The sequence below is a fragment of the Camellia sinensis genome, chromosome 14, assembly GCF_055761805.1.
Source record: "Camellia sinensis isolate YWXY chromosome 14, ASM5576180v1, whole genome shotgun sequence".
NCBI classification, from domain to species: Eukaryota; Viridiplantae; Streptophyta; class Magnoliopsida; order Ericales; family Theaceae; genus Camellia; species Camellia sinensis.
Genome location: NC_138974.1, coordinates 133,164,722 through 133,190,138, shown reverse-complemented (window position 1 = coordinate 133,190,138; position 25,417 = coordinate 133,164,722). Strand labels below are relative to the sequence as shown.

Below are 25,417 nucleotides of genomic sequence, written 5' to 3'. Positions count from 1 at the left end.
CCTCATCGCACCGATCAACCTCACAGGTAAGCCCCTCTCTCAGTCTCTGTCTCAGTCTCTGTCTCTTTCTCTCTCCACAATCTTTGATTTTTTTCCCAATATATCAGCTCTCTCTCTCTCTTTCTCTCTCTCTCTTTCCCTCTCTCTCTCTCTATGTCTCTGTGATCTGTCGCTCTCACTCTCTCATCTCATCAGTCTCTCACTCTCTGGTTTTGCATCTACACCGATCAACTCTCTTTCATCACAAGATCGACCAATCGACCTCACTCTCTCATCGCATTGATCGACCTCATATGTAAGCCTCTCTCTCTCTCTCTCTCTGATCTTTAATTTTTTTTGCAACATATCAGACATCTCTCTCTGATATGTCTCTCTCACACTCTCATCTCATCAGATCTGTTTATTTTATGCAATCAGATCTGTTAATTTTTTTTTGTAGCAACAGATCTGTATGTGAGAAGCAGAAATTGAATGTGTGTGTTTGTTTGAAATTAAATTTTTTTTTTTGTAGCAACAGATCTGTGAAAAAATGGAAATTGAATCTGTGTTTATGTGCAACCAGATCTGTCTCTATTTTTTTTTTTTGGGAAATTGAATCTATGTTTTTGGAATTAAATCTGTGGTATTAGAATTAAATCTGTTGTTGAATCTGTGAGAAGTGGAAATTGAATATGTGTTTATGCAAATAGATCTCTCTCTGTTTTTTTTTTTTTTTTTTTTGAATTGAATCTGTGCTTTTGGAATTGAATCTGTACTTTTGCAATACTCCAATAGATCTGTGAGAAGTGGAAATTGAATCTGTTATTGAAATTGGAATTGAATCTGTATAGAATTGAATTTGTTATTAAAATTAAAATTGAATATGTGATTGTGTTGAATTTGTATAGAATTGAATATGTATTGAATTTGTCATTAAAATTAAAATTGAATCTGTGACTGTATTGAATCTGTTATGTTATTGAAATTGAATTTGTAAAATTTGTAATATAGTTTAAATGGAGGATAATGTTGTGACAACTCTCACCTCTGATTAGTGCTAATCTGTGATTAAGCATGATAAGTAACTGATTAGAATGAAATCCTAAATTGATTGTAGGAGTGTATTGTTTTAAATGCATTTCTATCTGTTTGATTTATAAATGAATCTGTTCATGTTTTAATTTTGAACTGCAAATTGAAGGCCTTATCAGCGGCCGAATCAGAAACTGATTAGTGTTTTATGCTAATTAAAATTTATGTGATTTTATGGTAGGTTTAATTAAAATCCGGTTTAGAATGATTAAATTAGATTGAATAATGTTAAATTACATTAGATTGTGTTATTACCAAATTGCCATTGAGTGGCCATTTTCTACAACATTGTTTGGCACCTATATACATCATTTTTTTCAGCCACTTTCTTAGACTAAACCGAGGGAGAGAGGGAAAGTAGAAGAAATTGAGTTCATCAAGAGTTTAGCTTGGAAACTTAGAAGATTTGAGAAGAATTTGCAAAATTGAGCTTATATACTTTGAATTCAAGACCTAAGGTCGATACTTCATCCTCTCATTTGTACATTTGAGTTATTCTTGCATGGTTCATGGGATTAAGGGAGGTTAGAGTCAAGTATTGGTTTAAAGCGTTGAATTGAGACTTAATCCATGCATGCATGTATATATTCTTGAATTTTGAGGTTGTTCTTCATGAATTTCCACATGCATGTTCATGTTTATGTTATAGTCCATGAATTTACCATAGTTTTGAGCTTAATCTTGCATTTGATCAAGTTTTAGAGCACTAGAGTTCATAAGAGTTCATACATGTTATGTTTTTACATAATTCATGAAAAACTTCTTTGAAATGGTGTTCAATTGACTTACCTATGGGTTTTGATTTTACAAATTAATCTTTGAAACATGTTGTATTATGGGTTTTCAAGTGTTTTTCAGAAAATTAGCTTAAGGGGATCGAATTTGAAGCTTTAAAAGTTGAATTTCATGCTTGAGGTTCAATCTGAAAATTCCAGATTTTAGACCCACGCTCGAGCGTAGGACTTCACGCTCGAGCGTGCACTCTGAGTACGTGCACTTCCGCTCGAGCGTGGAAAGTCACGCTCGCAGCGTGAAATGCATATGCCCAGAAGTTCATGTGTTTTACAGTCCGCTCAAGCGAGAGAGTTCACGCTCGAGCGAGGACCTGAGTCTCACGCTCGAGCGGGGGTCGAGTGTCCGTCGAGCGTGAATTACATGCATCCAGTACTTTTCATGAAGTTTGCAGTCCGCTTGAGCATAGAAAGTCATGCTCGAGCGGAGCTCCTTTGTCTGCATGTCCGCTCGAGCGTAGAAGCCACGCTCGAGTGTGGACCCTTGTTTCAGCAATTTTGAAAAGTGTTTTTAAGTGCATCCTTGCATCCTCTTTCCATTCTAGGCATTCCTAAGCCATGTTTAAGGCATCTTAATGAAAATATTGATGTAGAACCACACCGAGTCAAGATAGGGACTAAGTTGTTGATTCCCGAGTGTGTAACTTAGTGTGTGTTCGTTTTGTAACTGTATAGGGTTGGCACCCGAGGACGCCCACTAGCTGTTTATAGCCCAGTGCACTGTGAGTAACCATGTTGTAAAGATATGTTCAATTACGATTATTTTTTGAATGATCAACTATTCTGCTTACTGAAACGTTATTGTTTAATGAATGAATGTTTGTCCTATTTATAAACTGTATTCGTGGCATCCATAGCAATTTACTGTTACTGTACTGTTACTGCTAGTGACACAGAGATCTCTGTTGGTTCCCATGTTTGGAACCACTACTGTTACTGTTATGATGGCCATCAACTGACTGTTCGGTCTGTTAAGACCTAATGTACTGTTATGCTATGGGATGCACCACATATAACTGCTATGGTTTCTAAGTGACTGATATGACTGTTTAATTACTGAAAGGACATTCATTCTTAACCTCTTTACATAACTGTTATTCACTAGGCTTTAGCTCACTGTTTATATATATATATATATATATATGTAGGTGTCCAGGCACCAGACCGGACTAAGAGCGTCGGGTTAGCTCTTGTTTTGTCAACTCAACCTTTGTGTCTCGCCTCGAGGTTCCTAGTCCGTTCAAGCTACGGCTGTTTTGGGGTGTTCGGATTCACCCTTCTATTTCTGTTTTATAATAGATGTTATAGACTCCTACTGTACAGTTATGGCATAGGGATTGAATCCCTAACCTGTATGTATGTATATCTCGTATGTAAATGTGTTTTGGTTACGAATGTGACTTGTTTATAAAAGTCTTTTTGCATTCAGAATGTCACAGTTCATTGGACATATTTATTTACTGTTTTGGCTTCCGCCAGCCCCTTTACTCTGTATTACTGTCATCACTGTTAAGCAAGCCTTCGGTAATCACGGATTACTGGCTGGTTACGGTGCTAAATCCATAAGGGCGGGTTTGGGTCGTGACAAGTGTTCAATCTCTCACAATCAATCTTGTATCTCCGGAATCCTCTAATTCTCAAATGAATCCCCTTTTGCTCGAACCCGAACCTGAACCTAAGCCTCCTAGACCCCTAAAGAGAAAGAGTGAGGGCGAAGGGGGGAGAGCATCATCTGCAGTTTGGGATCATTTTGGCAAGGTTGTGGGGATCGATGGGAAGCGTAGAGCCGTATGTAAATATTGCAAGAAAGAGTATATGGCTGACTCTTGACTTCATGGGACTAGCAATTCGAGGAGTCATACACCCAATTGTAAAAAATATCCAAATAGGGATACAGATGGTCAACAAACATTAAATCTTAAACCGAAACAAAATGAAGAGGGTGTTGAGGTTGTAGTAACAATTTTTAATTTTGATACTTATAAAAGGGCTCTTGCGGAGATGGTGGTCATTGATGAGTTGCCATTTAGATTTGTGAAGGGTGTTGGATTTAGAAGATTTTGTAATGTCATGCAACCCAAATTCACACAAATTTCCTTTTATCAAACAATATCTAGAGAAGTGTTTAACATATTCAAGAATGAAAGGGATAAGTTAAAGAAATTCATGAAGAGTCGTAAAATTTTCTTTATTACGGACACTTGGACATCTATTCAGAATTTGTGTTACATGTGTTTGACTACTCATTTCATTGATGATAACTGGAAACTTTAAAAAAGAATCATAAATGTTCAACAAGTTGAGGATCACAAAGGAGAAACATTGGGCCGAAAAATTGAGTCGTGTTTGATTGAGTGAAACATTGATAGCATATTCACCTTAATAGTTGATAATGCTAGTTCTAACGATAACCAAATATTGGAAGGGGACTATTTTACAACATGAGTTTATTCATATGCGTTGCTGTGCACATATTCTTAATCTCGTTGTGAGTGATGGGTTGAAAGAAATGGACAATTCTATTGCCAACATTAGACTTGCGGTGAGATATGTGCGGTCTTCTCCTCATAGGCATGATGTTTTTAAGAAGTCTGCGGCCACACTCAAACTTGATTCAAAAGCTCTTATATGCCTAGATGCACCAACTAGGTAGAACTCTACCTATTTGATGTTAGGGGCCTTAAAAAAGTATGAGGAGGCTTTTAATCGATTGAAGTTTGTGGATTCTAACTTTGAACCTTATTTCAAGGATGTTGATGGTGGCATAAGGAGAAGTCCGAATGAGTTGGATTGGAAAAAATGTAGAATTTTTTTGAGATTTCTAAACTATTTTATCTTGCAATTAATAAATTTTTGGGGTCCCTCTTTGTTACTTCCAATAATTTTATAAAGAAATGTTTGTTATTGCAAGCAAAATTAAACAATTAATTTTGAAGGAAAATGATACTTTGAGCATAATGGCAAAGACTATGAAACAAAAGTTTAGCAAGTATTAGGGGGATGGAAGTAAGATCAATTTGTTGTTGTATGTTGCGGTGGTTCTTGATCCTACCAAAAAAATGACATACTTAGAGTTTTGTTTTTCCAATTTATTTCTTGGAGATAATAAGAAGGTGGAAGATATGGTAGACAATGTTAAGAGTTGTTTGAGTCGTTTGTATAGCCATAATGTCACACTTCATCCTTTAAATGAGAAACTTCCAAGTGTGAGTGAAGTTGTAAATACGGTGGAAGAAGATGATGATGATGATCCCTATTCTTTGGTTGACTTCCAATTTAATTCTTATTTGGAGGGGCAATGCACTAGTGGATCTAAGTTGGAATTGGAACAATATTTATTCGAGGTTGAATATTTTGCAAAGAATCAAACATTTGAGATTTTGGATTATTGGAAGGTGAATGCAACCAAATATAGGGTGTTATCACAACTTGCAAGAGATGTGTTGGCCATGCCTATTTTTACCATTGCGTCGGAGTTGGCTTTTAGTATGGGATGACGTATTCTTGACCCATTTCGTAGTTCACTCTCGCCTTTTATGGTTGAAGCTCCTGTATGTACTCAAAATTGGCTTCGAAGCAACCTTCCAATTTCTCTTCGAAAGGCGATGGATGATGTGGAGAAATTTGAGCAATATGACTCGGGTAATATAAGAATTTATTTATCTTCATTTTTATTTGTATTGTTCATTTTCTAATGTAAGTTTTATTAATCTTCTCTTGTTGACTCCTAATTAGGTACTTTGGAGTCAAGCTCATCTTCAAGTTCAACTTATAATGTTGATGTAATAATTGATCTCTAATATCCATTTGCTCATTTGTAATTTTTTCATATACTCAACACATTTTCTTACTATATTGAGATGCAATATATAGACATTTGTTTATCTTTTCATTACTTTATTCTTTTACACTTTTTGTCTCAAAGGAATTATGAAGATTGAAGATTAAAATTTATATTTTTTCAGTTTGTTTTTGTACAGGATTCATCAACCAAAAGCATGGAATTGGAATTGGAATTTTTGAAAGTTGGATTGGATATGATTCATGATGAAGTTTGATATCTTAGAATTTTTTTTAATTTTATTTCATGGGTTTAAATTGACTAAAGTTTGACGACAATTTTTTTTTTTTAATTGCACTTTTGTTTTGGATGAATGTAAGTTAATAGATTTTTTTTTTTTTTTTTTACATTTTGGATGAATGTAAGTTGATGAATAATTACTTTCTTTTTTTTTTTTGGTATTTGGGTTAGGAATAATGAATGTAGGATTTTTTTATTTGGATTAGGAATGATGAATGTAGGATGAGTGCAAGTTAACGATGAATGTAGATTTTGAATAATTTGTTTAGGTTACGAATTGATTTTGTTGTGTTTTTTATTTTATAAGGTTTTTATAAGTTGTAATTCATTAATTATTAATGTATGTGAGGAAAAAGTCCAAAATAAATATTGACAAAATGGGGAAACAAAAAAAGTTTAAAAATAATTTTTGAAAAAAAGTCTAATCCGCAAACTGCCCGTACATCCGCGAACCCTATCCGCACAAATCGCAAACCGCATTTGCGGGCGGTTATGGGTTGATTTTTTCCCAAACCGCATAGATGTAGGCAGGTCTAAACCGAACCGCAAACTGTCCCAAACCGAGCCGCAGACACTCCTACCACACACCATTACATCATGAATTAGAGTTTATGAGAGCACTCACTTCCATCACCACTCATCCATCTTCCCTAAATCTCATCTTCAAAACTTGCCCACCTTTAAAATCTTGAAAACCCTTTAGCGATAATATTCCGGCGATAACGATGGCAACCATTTGATTATTCACACTTCTCCTTAATGATAATGAGTAGAAGTTTTTTCGGCAATCACAACTTTATAAGACGAGAGAAGTACAACAACAAAAGTTTAGAGAAAGTTCATAACTTTGATGGTGTTCTTAGCTCAGATTAGATTGGCCTTGTAATAGTAAGTTTCTTAAAAACAATGGCAAAATATTAAAATATATTCGACATTTTTTCGGGACTGAACTTCCCAACATATGATTGAAATTCGAAAATACATGTCCGAACATTGTTTATTTGTTCGAGAACCAATAACCGAACATTTATTATTTGCTCAAGAACCGATAATCGAACATTAATCATTGAAGAAAAGGATGAGGAGAGATAGAGCAGAGACAGTAATGACACTTGGCTTTTCTTTTTCTTCATGAGTTTTATTAGGATTTTTGGAAGAGAGATTTTTTGGGGTGTGGGGGGTATGCATTCAATTGAATGGGTAGAATGTTTTTACAAAGATAATTTTGGTATTATTTGGAGAAGAAAAGAAATTTTAAGGGTTTTAAAATTTATAAATAGGAGTCTAAAGAAATAGGGGGTCCAAAATAATAGATGGGGTGCTAATAGCATTACTTTTAAAAAGTAGGTTAAAAGTTAATTTTTTTTAAAACTTTATTTGAAAAAAATATGTAAAAAAATAAAAAAATAATGTTATCAAAAAAAAGTTAAAAGGTCAAACAAACTGCCTTTTAGCCAAGTTCTGCCTTAATTTTGTATGTTAAGAATATCTCTAATTCTTTATCAAGTTTTTTTTTTTTTTTTTTTTTTTTATTTTATAATCTTAAGTGGTTGATTTTAAATTTGATTTAATATAAATTATTCTAATATTTTTTACAAATTTGTATTATTATTATTATTATTATTAAAAATTCATCCATTATTCCAAATTTCTATTTTCACCAAATTTAATATAAAAAAATCATTTCCAATATTTTATTTTTAAAAATTTGATAAAAAAATAAATTTTCCTTAATTTGATGGACATTGAATGAAAGAAAAGATGAATTATTAGAGATGCTCTTCAGTGTTTTAATTTAAAAAGTAAATGAGTTATTCAGATTTTGTTTGACAGCTTAATTTTTTGGTTAAAAAATCTAAAAATAAAAAAATAGCAAACAATAAAAAATTATTTTAAAAGTCAAAAAGTCATACATACCAATCATTCACGTTTTTGATGCAATTTAAAAAAATATTTTTAAATACATTAATTTTTTTTGTTAAAAAAGTGAAAAAGGTAAAGAAAAACCAAAAGTTAAATAAAAAAACCAATAAACTAACATATGACACTGCCAATCATTTTAATGCACTGATTTAAAATATTCTAAGAGAGGGAGTAAGAAAAATTAGGGTGAAAAATATGAATTAAGGGCTCATTTGTTAATTATATATTTTAGTTAAAAAATTAAAAAATTATTATAAGTCATCATATCAATCTCTCTGTTTTTTCACATATCTTTTCGTAAAAATTTAAAAAATTATTAAAATAGTTTATGCTCAAATGAGGCCTAAATTCATTTCATTTCTCGAACTGTGTGGTGTGGTCCAGGCGAAACATTTGCACTAAAAACATTCATGGCCCCCAATCGCAGCCCAAATTAAAAGAGCCACACCATCTAGCCCACCCAATTCGCGTTCCTAAGAAGTTGAACAATGTGGCCCAAACGAAACTTTGTAGTAAAAGTCTATAGACCGAACTGAGGCCCAAACTGATGGAGCGGACCATCCAGCCCACCCAATTCTCCCAAAATAGTCTCTCGTCTGTTTGGCTGCTCGGAATTCAGGAGTTGAAATTAGGTTAGGTCTCAATTCTCAATGCCAAGGCAGCCATGGCGGAGATGACTACCGGGGGCGATGTTTCTCCGAACATGACTATATATATCAACAACCTCAACGAGAAGATCAAGCTCGAAGGTACTTTCTCTTCTCTCTCTCTCTCTCTCTCTCTATATATATATATATATATATCTCTTCTACACAGCTTTGCCCTAGTTTTCTTTGAGATCTGAGTAAAATTTGCAGAGTTGAAGAAATCGCTGCACGCTGTGTTTTCTCAATTCGGGAAGATACTGGAGGTTTTAGCTTTCAAGACGTTGAAACACAAAGGCCAAGCTTGGGTTGTGTTCGAGGACGTTTCTTCAGCAACCAGTGCGCTTCGGCAAATGCAGGGCTTCCCATTCTATGACAAACCTATGGTATGTTTGTTCCTGTGTTTGGTTGGGAGATTTAGAAAGAGATTTGGAAAGGGAAAATGAGAACCTAGTTGAAATATAACTAAGATATTTTTCACCTTATTTCACCCACCTTTTTCCTTTTCCATCTCCTTTTCAAATTCTTACTCAAATCCCCCAACCAAACACAACATTAACCTTTGCTACTTTGTGCTGCTGATGATGATGATCAGTTGAGTTCAGAGCTCGTCTTTTCAATAGTATTTGCCAATACACTACAAAATTATTGACTTTAGCATGTTTTTTAATTCAAGAAAATTGGATTTGCTACATGGTAGGTTAGTGAAAAAAATCTCTATCATGTGTCAATTAAAACGTATAGGAAGGTATCTGTGGATATAATTGTATGGAAGATTGTAGTTTGTGCTGAAAAATGTATGTCTGTAAGTTAGACGAGTGTGTGACTAATAATGTGTTGTTAACGCAGAGGATACAATATGCAAAGACTAAATCAGATGTAATAGCAAAGGCTGATGGTACTTTTGTTCCGAGAGAAAGAAGAAAGAGGCATGAGGAGAAAGGTAAGACATTCTTGTTGCATAGTCACATGCATCGAATTACACTTCTTTCTTGCTGTAATGATCTCAAATCCGAAGCAAATCAATAGATTATCCTAATCATATTACAACTTTATATAGGATTAAATATTGGAAGTTCATAAATTTGTATCACGATGCTGATGATTTGCAAACATATGGTAATAACATAATTACAGTAAGGCAATATTGTTATTTGTATCATGTACTTCATTGGTAGTAGCATGAAAAGAAATTTGCTGTCCAATATTTGTTACCAAAAACATTTTGACAAGAAATGGAGATGTGATTCTATGTTGTGCAAATTAAGAGTATTTACCAATAGAAAAATGTTATTTATCTCCACATAACTTCACCTCCTATTTGTAAATTCATGCAATAAATGTTTGTGTTTATGTGGGCCCATCATAAATAAATAATGGTGGAACCCATCATGCCACATGAGAAGCTACATAAGAACTGAAATATTTAGGTGATATATTGCAGCCCTCTTACCAATACATATAGACTTTATCAAAAAGACAAATGTTAATATATACAATTGCTCTCAAAGGAAACTGAGGGAGTGTTGAAATCCAGTTGAACATGACATAGCTATCAGAGAAGGTATTAGTGTAATTCTTGATATAGAATTGAACTCATATCCTTGTTTAGTTGTGTTGCTTGACTTAAATAATTTCAATGATAGAATCAACGTTTTGTTTTAGAAACTTTTAGATACGATACATTAGAAAGCCAAACATTTTACGAATGCTGAAGCATGGTTGGAGTGTTTCATTGTGAAAAAGAAATACATTTGAGTTTGTGGTTACTCCTCTTATATTGCCACTTTGGCACTGTCTTATCTTCGCCTAACAGTGTCCACATTCTCCCGGAAAATAAGATGCATGGGTTCATGGGCTAAAATTAGTTCACTGTAATTCTCATCAGAAAGCATGTTGCAGTGCCTTATTGCTTCCCATTTACCCTTAGATAGCAAATCACTGGGACAACACTTCTTTTAGGAGTTGAGGGCTTTATTCTATTATTTGCAGGATTATTTCACTAAGTATTACATGCTTATTCTAAACCAATTTTATTTAGGATGCCCTTGTGGAAGATAATAAATTGCAAGACTTATGACTATTATTGCTAAGTTATTGGTAGATTAAGAAGCTGTGAATGGCATGCTTATTTACGAGATTCTGGTTTTTATTTTTGGATGATCTTATTTATTCACATCTTTTAAACCTGCCCTTTAAATCCTTCTGATGAAAGTGATATGAAAGGAGCATGGTGTAATTACATAACTTGTGTGAGCTGAAAGTTTTTTGCATCTAAATGAGATAGATGCAGGAAACTTGTTCTGTATTTTAGTTAATTGCAAGAAAGAGGAATAGTTAAACGATTGCTGTAATAGTTTGAAACGAAAGTTAAATTTTGAAAAGAAGTCACTTGGGATAAATGTGATGTCAGAATATAGTGTATATTTTCTTTCTTATTTATGGGTTTTGCTTCTCTCTCTCTCTCTCTCTATATATATATATATCTTGATTCTTGCACCATTTCTCTAATACAATAGGGAGGAAGCGAAAAGAGCAACATGATGCTAATCAAGCTGGAATGGGTCTGAATCCAGCTTATGCTGGTGCCTATGGTGCAACTCCTCCTGTAAGCATGTTATTTGTTTTCTAAGGAATTGAGGATTAATTTTGGAATTTTCATTACTTTGTTGTGGAATTATAACTTCATTAAATGTGCATCTATATGTTTTGAAAAGATAGTTCTGAGATTAAAATTTGAAATTGATTCAAGTTGATTGTTGTTCTATACTCACTTTGCATCAAATGGATGTAGTGCTTTTTTTCCACACAAATTTCTACGGGGACTTAGGTGCTTTATTTCCATGTTTGTTTTTTTTAATTTTTTTTTTATATACTTTTTTCTAGGTACATCTTTAGTTAAATTCTTTTTTTTTTTGGGGGGAAAGAACTTACCAGTTCTCTCTTCCACTAAATGGTGCAGTTATCACAAATACCATATATGGGTGGTGCGAAATCAGCAGTCCCAGAAGCTCCGGCACCACCAAATAATATATTGTTTGTTCAGAATCTTCCTCATCAGACCAACCAAATGATGCTGCAAATGCTTTTCTGCCAATACGCAGGCTTTAAGGAAGTTAGGATGGTCGAAGCAAAACCGGGTATTGCCTTTGTAGAATATGACAACGAGATGCAATCAACAGTTGCAATGCAGGGACTACAAGGATTCAAGATGTCTCCTGAGAACCCAATGTTGATTACCTATGCGAAGAAGTAGATACATTTTTCTGGGTTAAAAGATGCAGATAGGGAGAATTAGCAACTGGAATGTCATCAATCTAGAGAGAGATCACATGCGTCTTGTCCTTTTTAAAGCATGTGTATTATTGTAGTGTGATCCCCTTTGTTTTCCCATGTTTGTGTACTTCGATTAACATTTGTTTTCTTGAACTTAGATTAGCTCGAGTCAGAATTTAATTTTTTTTTGGGCTTGAAGTTAGATGCTTCGGACGTTCTTTGTATACTAAGTCCTTACTCTCGTTTACAGATCGCTAAATATGAGTCTTGCCAATGGCTATTTCTGTGCAATGTTTTCCTTTTTCTTCTTTTTTGGGTAAATTATACTGACCTCCTCAAGGTTTAGGAAAAATACATAAAATTTCATAATTTTAATATAATTATATCAATATCTTTTTTAGTAAGATTAAAGTTACTGAAATTAATGTAGATAGTGTACTATTATTATTATTATTATTATTATTATTATTATTATTATTTATCTATATGACTAATGGATTATTAATAAAAATAGAGTTTAGTGTTATGTGAATTAAAATTTTAAAGAAATTTCATGTAATTATATTAAAATTGTGAGACGTATTGTAATTTCTCTATACTTTAGGAAAGGTTAGTGAAATTTATCCCTCTTTTTTTTTTTTTTTTTATTGCAGGGATACATTGAAGGTATTCAACAGTGCAAGTCTTATGATTCAGATTCATTTAAGATACGAATTTCACCATACAAGAATCAAATCACAACCACACATTGTAGTATATGAGTAAGCAAAACGAAAAAATGATTTTGTTCTTTCCCAAAATATTCAAGCAATAGTTGTTGACATATGTAGGAGTTAATATAAAGCCATTTTAGGATAATTCAATAAGCAAATATCTGAAATTGGTAGCGAATGGCCTCGCATAGGTCCACCAAGAGGGAAGTCTCAAATAAAATGATGTTATTAAATTGGTACAGAAAAACTCTCACACTAATCAAACCCTCTCTAACTCAGTATTGTGTTTGTCTAGCTGGTCTTTCAACTCCTTTCTCCACCCTTGGACCAGCCTTTCTTGTTTCTCAATAAGCTCGGACTTGATCTTCAACTCTTCTTCCATCATAGCAATCTCCTGTTAAAATATAACACATTTAAGTGCGAAGAAAAAAATTGATCAATATTAAATAATATTAATAATAAACTATGGAATCGCAGAGTAAATAAATAAGAAGTCAATTGATATGTGCATTACCTTTTGTAGGGTTTCGGCCTTTGTAGGTTGATCTTCACGTTGCAGGCCAATAAAATAGAGTTGAAGCCTTTTCGCAGCCTCCATAAAGTCTCTAGCATGCCTCTCTACATCAACTGAACCAATCAAAACACAATTACCTCGTTTGGCTGACAGCATACCAATTTCATGGCATAAGCACATTCAGCTTTACTATGTGTGAAAATTTTAACCCCTTTGATCTATGTTATGAGAGAAGTAACTTAGATTCTACGTTTAATCAACAGACAAAAAATTACTTGTCTAATACCTGATGAATCACAATATATGGGAAAAATCACACCAATGCAGAAACTCTGGAGTGTTTTGGGAAGTTGGTAAAAAATTGGCATTTTAGCTTTTTTGGCTAAAAAAAAAAGCCAAAAAGCTGGCTTTTTTAGCTTGTTTTCAAAAGACCCCTCCGTATGGTATGAACATCGTTTTGTTCCACATTTTTTACAGAAATTTGCAGGCCTCTGAAAATTTAGAGAATGAGATGTCAAAACTTCATCGGGGAGAGAGAGAGAGAGTTCTTGGACAACCGGACATGTCTTAGGAGACCATTTGACTCCATCCAACTCCACAATAACTTCATTAAATGCAGCCTCAGCTAGTGTAATAAAGAAATGAAGAGGAAGCACAAGGTCAAACAGTTTTTTATTAGAAATGATGAATTCTTTTCCTACAGTATCCCTCTCCAAATAGTAATTTGTGCTCCGGTTGATCCATGGATTTGGTGAGCGCGTAAGAAAAGAAAATGGAAAGGAATTCACTATCTCTTACCTTTCATAAATATTGTTAATACAATGTTTTTCAGAGTGAGAAGGAAAATAGATGGAAATCAGTTTTGTCATTGTTTCTTTCCTTTTCTTTTTTTCCTTACCAATTCCTAGTTCCAAACACATCCTTAATAACTTTTCAGTTTTCTTAGCCATCATAAAAATTACCTTAAATAAATTCAGTTTTAAAAGAAAATCAGTCCTGTTTCATGCATATTGGCCTAATACTAGGTAACTATATACTATTCCGAAATGGATTGAAAAATTAAAATATACTTTAATGAGCCATTCCTTCACAAAGAAGATGGCCACAACAGTGAGATTCCAATTTGATGGCTACGGTTTTTATTGTCCATTTCATTTTAGAAAGCCTCAGCCTTTTCTCCTTAGCAAGGAGGTTTTTATGCATGACGAATACAAGAAAAGAGCAGAGAGTCACTCACTCTGATGAGAGGGGTGGGGAGAACGGTCTATTGCTTGGAGCTCTCTCGCAGGCAAGCACGGAAGCAAAGCAGCCTCTAGAGCCATCACACAAGCAATCATGTCCTCCCGCGGTGGAGAGGGAGATTGCAGCTGCGGAGAAAGAGGATGCTGCTGATCCAAAGACTGTCTCTCAGCCATACCTATCTCTACCAGTTACAATTCGAGCAGTACTCTTCCTTTGAAGGTCAGAAATCCTAAAACTGCAATGAATGGAAAACAATATGGGTTGTTCAAAAAGCTTGTGGAGCTCATTAGGACACACAAATGTCAAATTTAAAAAATAAATAAATAAATAAGGAGCAGCCCACAAACCTCTGAATAGTATAGTATTAACTGATCTATGATTAACAAAGGCAAGAACAAATGGCAGAAACTAGAATAATTGGTTAAATTACTGTTATCTGCACACAACACAACCCTCATCTAATGAAACAAACCTCTTGCCATCATATGAAATGCTGCTAACAAATATATCAATTTTCAGGTGATATTCTTTTCTTAAATGGAAAATTGGGGGAAAGTCAATAATTCTAGTGTCAGGCATACGATGAGCCCATGGTTCAAGCAATTCGATCAGATAAACAAATTATTGAATCAGGGCAATGGATCGAACATCTGTAGTGCATTAGAAAGAGTGTTACCAAATAACACCCATATAGACATCCGAACATATATGTATACATCGACAGATACATATACAACCATATTAATGCAAGATGCTATGAATAATGCAAGAAATTGAATGCTTTGACTTCAAACAAAAAAAGAAGCCAACATGAATTTTATGGTAATAGAACAAAGAAAAAAAAAAGAAAAAAACGAATTTTGTAATAAATAGAAGGAATAGAGTATGAAAAGAACGAACTTAAATCCGAAAAGTAAAAAAAAAAAAAGATTTGACAAACCTTGACGATGTCACCCGATGTCTGTCTGGCGAGCTCACGGCCGAGGAAGGCTGCGAGAAGGCGGCGGCGTCGGTGAAAAAGTTAAGAAAGCGGTTTTGATCCAAACTACGCAGTACTTACCATAGACCATCTCCATCCCATCCTTAATTTTTTTTATTTTTAAATTTAAGTGAAAATTTGGTTAAAATCTTGAGGGGACCTACCGGTGGGATTTAAAAAAAAAATTAAAAATTGTTCTTGTAACTTTTCATTTACAATCTATCACACATACATTTATTCTTTTATGTTTATTTAATTTTTTTTCCCTGACTCTTACACCCAAAATTTGATTTGGGTATAAACACTCCAACTCTCCAATCATCATTATTATTATTTTTTATTTTATCAATTTTTTTTAAAAAAAATTAAACTTATTCAAAAATGTATTTTAAAAAATCATTTTCAATCTTTATTCTTATTAAAAATTCATCAAATTTGAGTAAAAATGTGATAGTTGAAAATTTGATGAAAATTTTGGTTAATTCTTAATTTAATATATATATATATTTTTTAATCTCATTTGATATAAGTTCAATGTATTGATTGAGCTCAATTATTTGTCGAATTTGAATTTCATATAAGAATTTATGAATAATTAGAGATCCTTTTAGACATTTAAATGTATTGCAAAGGTAAACACAATAACTTTAATGAAAAGATGAGTATACTACGAAATGTACAATTAACGAAAAAAATTTGCATCTATGACATAACTGCTTTTGATTTTGTGTAATAATTCCTTTTATGGACATTTTCACAATTAGGAGAAAAAAAAAATTACATGTCTACAACATACTACTTTATAAAAATTACGTGTAGAATAAATTTCACTTTTTATCTTTATACATAATATTTTTATAACGTCTCTCCTATTAATTTAGTGTTAAATTGCCAAATAAAAATTATAATATGATCCTTACATAAAGCATTTTTATCTTAAAAGACTTCGACTCCAATATAGAATTGGTTAATGAGTTTTGTGAATGGTGGACAAATCTCGACTTTTGATTTGCCAAAAAAAATTGATTTGCCTCAATTAAATCATTACAATTTGTTAGGCAGCATGGCTGTTTGGATCCAATTGATGTTGATATCAGACGCAAATTTAAAATGCCTAAAAAAGACTTCAAAATATTTCTGATTTAATACCATGCCAGTCAATTTAATGAGAGATCAAAATCAAGCTTTTTAGTGATTGCCAATGTGAACATAGATGCACAGTGGGATGTCTCTGTGGGGGACAAGTCTAACTTTTGATTTGCCAAAAAAATTGATTTGCCCCAATTAAATCATTACAATTGGTCAGGCAGAATGGTTGTTTGGGTCCAATTGCTGTTGATAACAAACGCACATCTGAAATGCCTAAAAAACTTCAAAATCTTTCTGGTTTAACACCATGCTAGTATTCATCCCAAAAAAACACCATGCTAGTCAATTTAATGAGAGAGATCAAAATCAAGCTTTTTGGTGATTGTCAATGTGACGGTAGATGCACAGTGGGATGTCTCTGTACTCTGCAATACCCTCCTCACATCACACAATTCAATTGCTTACAACAGGCAAATACATATTTTCTACTTTACACATGAAAAGATAGAGATTAAATCGATAAAATATACATGAGTGAATGCAAACGTGAAACATTGTTTTTCGAACATATAATTTACCATTTTTTTTTTCCCCTTTTGGGAGGGGAATGATAATCATAACTCGTGATTAAATTAAAGAGGGATCTCTACTTCCAAAAAAAAAAAAAAGGGGGGGCCGCGGAAATACAAAACTGAAATTGCAGATAAGGTAGAAATTGAGAACTATATCCCCATGCTGGTTCTCTTGAAATCAAAATTTACTTGAACCACGTGACGCATCCTAATTTGATCCACATTGTAGACTATGTACTCATTGTACAATAAAGCACCCTGAAAAAGAATTATTCATGCAATATTTTTAGTGATCCCCAATCTGAAGTTCTGCAAATAAAATTCATTACAAAGGAACAGTTTTGGAGTGATAACATGTTGGTACCTTAGAGCTGAGTTGCTCTTTCGGCTTTCCTAAGGGAACAGCGACGCCATCTTCAAGCATTTGAGCCTCTGAATAATCGGGGGCAGTTGCACCAACTCCTTTTGTGCTGCAATATTAGGTTTCAATCTGAAGAAGAAGAAGAAGAAGAAGAAGAAGAAGAACAAGATCACAATTCAAAAGTTTTAAAAAACCTCAGCTTTCCCTCTGGCAATTTGTCAGCATTATAATTTGCTGTTAGCAACTCAGCCATGTCTCCCAGTGCAACCTAAGAAATACAAAGTTCAAGTCCTTGGTGAAAAACCATTCGGCTAGGAGAAAAATGTTTTCAGCTTAAAAGAAAATAACACCACATTCTTCTGTATGAAAATGACATTTTATGCTCAAACAAAGACAAACCTCACATAAAAGCAGCACACCGGCAGTAGCTGCATGACTCGAATAGCAATAGTTTGCACTTTTGGAAAACATATCAGCGAAATAAACCCCCTTTCCAAACATATAACCTGTTGCAGGAGCTTCTGGTGGAGCAATGCGCAAACCTGGTGATTAGAAATGGCGTCTTGTAGTTAGATACTCTCATAAATCAGTAACAAGAATTATACATACAAAGACAGAGAATAACCTTGGGATAGAATTCCAGTCCAGTTTGTGAGTCGAGAACCATGCCACAAAAGCATTCTATTTTTCGTATTAGAGAACTGCTTAATAAATCAAAGCAACAGGTATGGATAAAGGTAGAGGAGAATAAAAGCAGGGGGAAGCATATTTTTATACGGAAGTATTGCGAACCTTTCTAAAACGTTCAGTTTCACCCTCTCTTGACACCCTAAATATCTGAACTATATCTACCGCATAATTCGAATGTGTCTTTGCATGAGTATTCTTCATATACCTTGCAATCTGAGCATGGACCACAAAGAAGAAAAAGAAGAGCCTTAACATTAGGTTTTAGTGTTCAAACATAAAAAACTATGTTAATGAATATGAAGAGCAAAATAAGTAAGAAATACCATCGAGAACTCATCAGAGTCAACTTCAAGTGGCATAAGTTCACAACCAAGGCGTTGATAATGAGAGCACAAGGGATCTTCCTACATGACAATAGCACATCAAATATAAATGAAAGTCAAAATAAATTTTAAAAAAAAACCCAGAATTATGCAAATCATTTAAAAGGAACTAATAGAAGAGTTGGCATTTCATGCATATATTGATTGTAAAATACCACTATTCTATGGAGTGCCGCTTCTGCAACTGTTATAGTGGTACTTTAATTTTAGCAAAGATGGCATAAAGTCAATCAATGATGACAGAGAAACCAGACAATCAATACCTGCATCTGAATATCATTCTTCAACAACTTTGTTGCAAGCTCGATTTCGCCGAGGGCTTCAACCTTCATTTATCCAAGTGTCAATAATTATCTCAAATACAAATAAAGAAAATCTAAATCTCCATTACAGATGAATACTGGAAACAATTGCAAGGGTTAGGTGACTGAGATATGTGTAAGGATAACACATAACATCATGACTGACTAAAGATCAAGCTACAAAAAATAGTCAGACAAATAAACCCCTCTCATCTCCCCCCTATAGAGAGAGAAAGAGACGGTAGACAAGCCATCCCAACTGAGGAAAAAAAAATTACCATTTCCAACTTGAATTTTAACTTTTGAGGGGTGTCAATGACAAAATCACCTGCCATAATATTTGTGTTTATCAGGAGCTATTTTCTCAGTGAGAGTATTAATAAAAAGAAAAACAAACACACAAGGCAGGCTAGAGAAAAACTTAGTTAAGCCAATTTGAGATATAGCAAGCTGAAAAAGCATTAGAGAGAGAAGGCAGAGGGGAGGGACTCACGCATCTTTTTAAATCCAAAATCATGAGGAATAACGGTGTAGAATTCACTGCAATCAAAAAATGGTATACAAAATGAGTGTTGTCAACGAATAATTTCCTTAATAGTTATATCTTAGAATATCAACATAATTACAAGCATCGAGAAGAGACAAGAAAGCACTTCTACATGATAAATATCATGTAAAAAATGCAGTTGGAATTGCAAAACAAATCCAGTCAAGCATAGTGAAAAATATATTGTAATAATGAACATATAGTGGAAATGTTGTTCAGTGGTTCAAGACCACCATGTCATTTTTTGTCACAACCAACCACGGTCGGCCAAAATCAGCAAAAGTGGGACCTGAGGAAGTGCATTCCGATAAAGTGAGGCCTCCCACTTTTGCTTATTTGGTCAACCATGATTGGTCAGGACAAAAAATGATGGGTGGTGATAGACCACCAAAAATGGACTCACCCACTTAATTGCTCAAGCTTTTTCCTATCTGACTGGCCAATCACATCAGCTATCCTCTTCAAGACATCATAGCCCTGTACATATGCAAATTAAGATAACATGTTGGCTGCTCAATGGAACATTGGAGAAAGAAGATAACAACATTATTTTTTAGTAAAATTATACAAAACTGTAAATTTCTTCACAAGTTTTTCAGATTGAATTCCAAATCTTAGAAATCATGCAAATTGCAATGACGTGCAAGCATAGAAGAGTCATGAAACAGAAGCTCTGTAATTCACCTTAGAATTTCTCTGCAAGCGGAGTGTGTTATGGATCAAACTAGACAAAAACTAAGCACAACAGCACCAAAAAGCCTATAAAATTCCCCGGAAGTTTGACATATCAATACATATATAAATAAGTCAGAACACACAAGTTAGCACAACCAGAAGACCAACCCTCTCAGAATAACTCCAGTTCAACACAGGAGCACGCAAGTAGAAAAAGTATTAAACAATTAGAAACCAAGTACAAGAAGAATAACGCGATCATATTTTCAACAAAAATTAAGCATATCTATTAGACTGGACACTACTCAAAATTGTGAAACCAAAAGGATACAGGGGTACCATTCAAGCTACAAAATCACATGTCATGTCCCTTATTCCCATGTTATCTGTCCAGGTTTGCACAGAGAATATCTCTAAAATCAAACTAGAATATGGTTCAGTACTGAACACTGAAGTTGCTTTAAATCTGCTGTACTGACCAACCAACTGAACCATACCCTTACGAGTAAAGTTCAATGCCCATGCTTATGATAAATTTTCAAAAATCTGAAGATAATCTCTTTACAATATTTCTATAATTTTAAGTACATTTGGTTTGTAAGCGATCTCTAAAGCAAAAATAAAAATAAAAGCAACACAGTAGCTAGTAGTATATACTTATTATCATTTTCATATCTCAATATTATATGTGACACAAAGTTATCCAAATAAAAACATTAAATACATAGCTTGGAGACTTGCCTTTAAAATTGTCGATTTGCTAAGCTTACCAAGTGGCAACTTTTCAGCATTGTATCCTATAATGCCATATACAAAACACATTATTTTTCTTTCGTGATAATACATCCATTCAATAATAAGAGAAACAAAATATAACATAAAAAAATTATCCGGACAACTGACACATGCTTTTGGAGTCATCATCCATCATTCGGGTGGTATGGATCAAAAACATGTTCATGTTATCTATGCTCAAAGTTTAGTATCACTACTAATTAAAGCTTGTGTTAGTATTAGTATGTATAAATATCATGCTGAATAAAACAGATGAAAAACAAACCTATTTCCATCATTTGTTGTTGCATCATGCTGACATTGCAAATAAGAGCGATAAACTTTCCAACGCGCGGTTCCAGTTTTGTTTCCCGGAGCTGCACTCCCATTGTAGGGTCCACCTTTCCTTGTACCTGATAACAATTATCAGGGCCTCAGAAGAGTCATGATATGGTGTTCAAAGGTCAAGCATAAACTACAGAAGTCTATAACGATAACAAAAAATTGCTAGGAACTCAAAAGCCGAACTTCCACTTTCTGTAAAGAAAACATAATTCTTAACACGTATAATCTGGCCTTATTCCTTCATGTTATTTTTTCCTTTCTGGTTTGGATTCGGATAAAGCAGCACAAAAGATTTAAGCCAAGTGGAAAAGGTGGTAATATGAAGTCATGCAAGAAATCAAGCATTCAGTTATTAGACCAGAAAATATACTATTGCAGTAAAACAACTTACAGTTGATTCTTTTTCTGTGTTAGTGTAGTCCATTTCCAACCAAGTGTAGCTCTTTGGGTAACAAATGAACTCTTTACGGTTGGACCAATAGTTCCTAGTTTTGGCAAGGAACTTCTGCTCAAATTCCTGGATAGCACTATGTTGCGAAGTGTAAGGACCGTAAAATTTATCTTGACCCTTTACACCAACTCTGCCCCATCTATTGTAAACCATGAATCTACCCCCATCATCAGACTCTGCAATTAGTTTTCAGAATACAAAAAGAGATCAGACAAACTGAAGGAAACCACAAGGATCAAACGAGAAGACAGTGCAGTTTTCACATGAAGCAATTAAAGTTGTGCATCTAACTCGCTAATAAGCATTAAGCATAGTGATTAAAATCAAGGTTGAAGAAAATTGAGTTACCTAGAACTTGAATGACATAGAACTTGTTGTTGTTCTCCCCAACATTCGTCTGGTTCAACATGGCATCGTATATTTCGTCATCCTATATACAAAGAAAACAAAAATAAAAAGAAAGAATGATCAAGTTATTAAGGCATCAATCAAATGTTACGAAATAACCACATAGCACTGGTCTGGTATGACTTACCCGCTGCAATACATGGTACTGAGCCTTAATGTGTTCCGGGAGCCATTGATCCAATACAGCAGCACCCTTCTTGGTTGCAGTGACCATTTTCTCCTCCTTGTTTTCAGTAGCATCCTCTTCTTTGGCTGCCAGCCACGACAAATAATTTCTTAAATACAAAACTTGTTTCTTTCCACAAATAAATAAATCCTGAAAACAATCCAATTGTTAGCCAAAAAATTGTTTTCAAACACTATTTTAGCAAGAAAAATAACAAAATACGAAATGTGTGTTTTCAAACTTGTCATTAAAAATAAAATAAAATAAAATAAAAACACAATAAAACAAGTCCAATATGCCATCTATGTATGTATCAGAAAGCAACGAATGAATTGAATGATGGTACCTTCAATAACGGCGTTGGAGTCCTCCTGAGAATCGGTACAAAGCCTTTCAATAAGTTGTTTCTTGGACCCAGTTTTAGACAATCCCCGAAGAGCAGCTTCTTTGCGTAATTGTTGAATGCTGATAACCCGAAACCTGTCCACGGCCTTGATTTTCTCAGACCCATTTGAATCCCCATTATTCTCGGTTTCCCTCGGTCTCTTTTTGCTAGTTGAATTGTCCGTAGAATCAATTGCTTGCTTATTAGTTTCTTCTTGGCGAATAGCTGATTCAAGCCTCCGAACCTGCAATAACAACTCACAATCAACACAAGCAAGAAATTATAGCTAGTGAGAGATGCACAAACACAGAGAGAGAGAGAGAGAGAGAGAGAGAGAGAGAGAGAGATGGGTAGGGTGAGGATACCAGTGTGGGCTTGGTGCCAGTGGTACTCAGTCCGCGTTGAGAGAGCTCGGTTCGAAGCTCTTCCACTTTGAGTTTGTTTGCCATTTTTCAGAGAGAGAGAGAGTGTGTGGAGAGATGTGAGAGGTGAGAGGTGAGAGGTGAGAGTTGACAGTTGAGAGAGAGACACAGCGGGGGTGTTTAAAATGGGGTGGGTTGTGAAAAAGAAAGGGGGGTGTTCGGCTTCCTTCCTGGGGAAGAAGAAGACTCCTTTCTTCTCAGTGCTCAGCACGATTTTTGGCGATTTTAAAAATTGTAATGGGCCTTCCGTATCCTGCAATTTAATGTGGGCCTGGCCCCACAACAGCCCACGATGCCCTGACCAATGCATCCGAGCCATATTTGGTGACAACTTCTCCAATGACAATGGGCTTGCTGTCTTGGATCTGCAGAAGAGTGATAGGATTTTTCTGTAACAAAAAAAAAAAAAAAAATTCTCCAACGATGTTTTTGGAAAGTTTGTAATTTGAGAAGTGGGTTGGCTTTTTGATTTTTTGGCCATTTTGGCTTTTTTGGCTATTTGAGCCTGGGCTCAAAAGCTTGGTTTGAGAAGGACTTTTTGGCTTTTTGACTTTTTTGAATTTTTTTATGAGAGAAGAGTGTAATGATTATGGGTTGGATGTGATGTTTTGTCTGTTGTGACTCAAATAGCCTATTCTGTCTTTTGTGGCTCAAAGAGTTAAAAGAGCCCAAATGAGCTCTTCCCAAACGACACCTAAAAAATTGACTTTTTAATTTTTTAATTTTTTTAGTAATTTTTTTGATAAAAAAAACTAACTTTTTTGATGACATTTTTGAGAGAATTTAGTAAAAAACTAAAAAGTTGACTTTTTACCAAATTCTCAAATTGCTCCAATAAGTTTTTCAAAATCCAGATTGTTTCAAGCATAATGTTTAAATTTATTTATTTTTTTTGATAATTATAGTCCCTAAAAAGTGAGTTGGGTTTATATTATGATTAAAATATATATATATATATATATATATATATAAAAGGATATAATAAATTAATAAAATAAAATATCACATTCAAATTATAATATTATTAGACCGTTTGGCAAGAGAGTTCTGGGCTAATTTAGCCATTACAATCCAAAATTGGCTAAATTAGCCACAAACCGACAAAAACACATTCAAGGGCGCAACTTACATACAAGGAGCGGTGAAAGTACCAAATTACCCCTAGGTCAGTGTTCACACCATCACATCTTCGACCCCGCACATTCGCACCAGTTAGGTCATCCACTTTAGAGCTGAAGCAAACGAGGCAATCCAAACGGCACTTGAGAGGAAAAAGAACGACGATACTTCTGACATTGGTGCGCCACCGGAGTTCATATCGGCGACGACCCTGCAACTCAGGCTCTCAAAGATCTGGAATTTGAAGGTAATGGTTGCTTTCTCCTTTTTTTTGGGGGGGGGGTTTGTTTGCGTAATACCCTATCCTTCAACCCGATTTGCTCGGTTGATCTTTGGAACCCATTGTTGTTGCTGCTTAAAAATTTTTCCTCCACTTATTTGAGTTGCATTTTTTTCATTTTGGTTTGCACAATGGGAAAGCCACCGTTATATCTGCAAAACCTCACTCCGATTTTGAATCTGTGATGGAAACTAGACATCACGGCCGATTAGTGGTTGAAAACACATTTTTCGTAATGATTATTTGAGGTGTTCTTCACATTACGATGTCTGAATCTACCACCCTATGATTTCTCTACAAAACCCATTTTCTGTTTTTTTTTTTTTGCCAATTTTTTGTGAAATCTGGAATTTCTACATCTTGATTTGTCACCCAATCTAAAATCAAAATTATTTTCTTCGTAAATCTCACTGTTGTGCCTCACCTGAAATCTGAATGCTGAAATTATATTTTTCTCAAACATGAAACATGCATTTCATATGTTTTCTCATTTTCCCCCCCTCATTTCTGGAATTTGTATACCAATTTCTTTGCTTAACTCTGAAAACTAATTTTCTGTGTCCATAACTCTGCCAATGGCTCCATGTGAAACATTCTGAATTTAGAAACAAATGTCTCCATGTATTTCTATAAACAATAGAATCAGTGTTCTGTTCATAACACATTGTAATGTCTCCATCATGTCTGTTAAACAAATGGAAAGTTGTGTAAATATGTGAATGAAATCTGATTCTGTGAACAATTTCATATCAGAAGTTCAATTTGATTTCTTATAATTCTCATTCTCTTAAACATTGGTAACTTCATTTCTTATAATTCTCATTAAAAATGTAAAATTTCAGATCACAAGTTCAAATTGATTTGTCAATGCTGAATGAAATCTGAAATTTGAAACCAGACTTAAATCTATGAATGAATATCTGATTGATGGGTCGTTGAACACACCAAAATTAAATACTAAACTATACCAAATTCTATCAGAATAATGGCAAGTCCAGGTATCGATCCACAGGGACTATTGTGAAATTAAACTAATTTAATTGTTAAATTCCTAAATTAATTTTGATAAAAAGATTGAATGATCATAACCTAATTTAATTAACAAATAAATTAAACTAAGGAATTAAATTATCAATATTAAATGAAATTGGATTTACTAAATTGGGGAAAAATCCTAGGGTAGAGAATTCACCACTAACCACATAATTAGGGTT

General features: G+C 34.2%; 3 protein-coding genes across 7 annotated transcripts; 1 reads left to right on the top strand and 2 right to left on the bottom strand.

Moving 5' to 3' along the window:
- The first annotated feature begins 8,296 nt into the window (after window positions 1–8,296).
- Window positions 8,297–12,074, top strand: LOC114321752 (U1 small nuclear ribonucleoprotein A). The gene is made up of 5 exons (XM_028268961.2): window positions 8,297–8,615; window positions 8,724–8,896; window positions 9,360–9,453; window positions 11,030–11,118; window positions 11,473–12,074. Exons 1-5 carry the CDS (start codon window positions 8,531–8,533, stop codon window positions 11,764–11,766), a joined length of 735 nt encoding a protein of 244 aa, XP_028124762.2. The 5' UTR covers window positions 8,297–8,530; the 3' UTR covers window positions 11,767–12,074.
- A 484-nt stretch (window positions 12,075–12,558) lies between these two features.
- LOC114321751 (mediator of RNA polymerase II transcription subunit-like protein) lies at window positions 12,559–15,455 on the bottom strand. Of its 4 annotated transcripts, none has more exons than XM_028268958.2 (4): window positions 15,196–15,455; window positions 14,251–14,490; window positions 13,014–13,126; window positions 12,559–12,893 (listed from the first exon to the last, which is right to left on the bottom strand). In XM_028268958.2, exons 2-4 carry the CDS (start codon window positions 14,426–14,428, stop codon window positions 12,759–12,761), a joined length of 426 nt encoding a protein of 141 aa, XP_028124759.2. In that variant the 5' UTR covers window positions 14,429–14,490; window positions 15,196–15,455; the 3' UTR covers window positions 12,559–12,758. The 4 variants fall into 4 exon arrangements, with proteins under 4 accessions (XP_028124759.2, XP_028124761.2, XP_028124760.2 ...); XM_028268960.2 differs by having other exon boundaries at window positions 13,014–13,117; window positions 15,196–15,378; XM_028268959.2 differs by lacking the exon at window positions 15,196–15,455 and adding an exon at window positions 14,603–15,183.
- A 1,349-nt stretch (window positions 15,456–16,804) lies between these two features.
- On the bottom strand, window positions 16,805–23,025 carry PARP2 (poly(ADP-ribose) polymerase). Of its 2 annotated transcripts, none has more exons than XM_028268957.2 (18): window positions 22,748–23,025; window positions 22,344–22,626; window positions 21,959–22,083; window positions 21,772–21,853; window positions 21,364–21,599; window positions 20,914–21,040; window positions 20,595–20,650; window positions 19,582–19,655; window positions 19,125–19,171; window positions 18,910–18,959; window positions 18,593–18,655; window positions 18,270–18,350; window positions 18,049–18,159; window positions 17,882–17,957; window positions 17,656–17,798; window positions 17,451–17,524; window positions 17,260–17,365; window positions 16,805–17,153 (listed from the first exon to the last, which is right to left on the bottom strand). In XM_028268957.2, exons 1-18 carry the CDS (start codon window positions 22,829–22,831, stop codon window positions 17,046–17,048), a joined length of 1,926 nt encoding a protein of 641 aa, XP_028124758.2. In that variant the 5' UTR covers window positions 22,832–23,025; the 3' UTR covers window positions 16,805–17,045. The 2 variants fall into 2 exon arrangements, with proteins under 2 accessions (XP_028124758.2, XP_028124757.2); XM_028268956.2 differs by having other exon boundaries at window positions 17,882–17,960; window positions 22,748–23,014.
- Window positions 23,026–25,417: the final 2,392 nt, after the last annotated feature.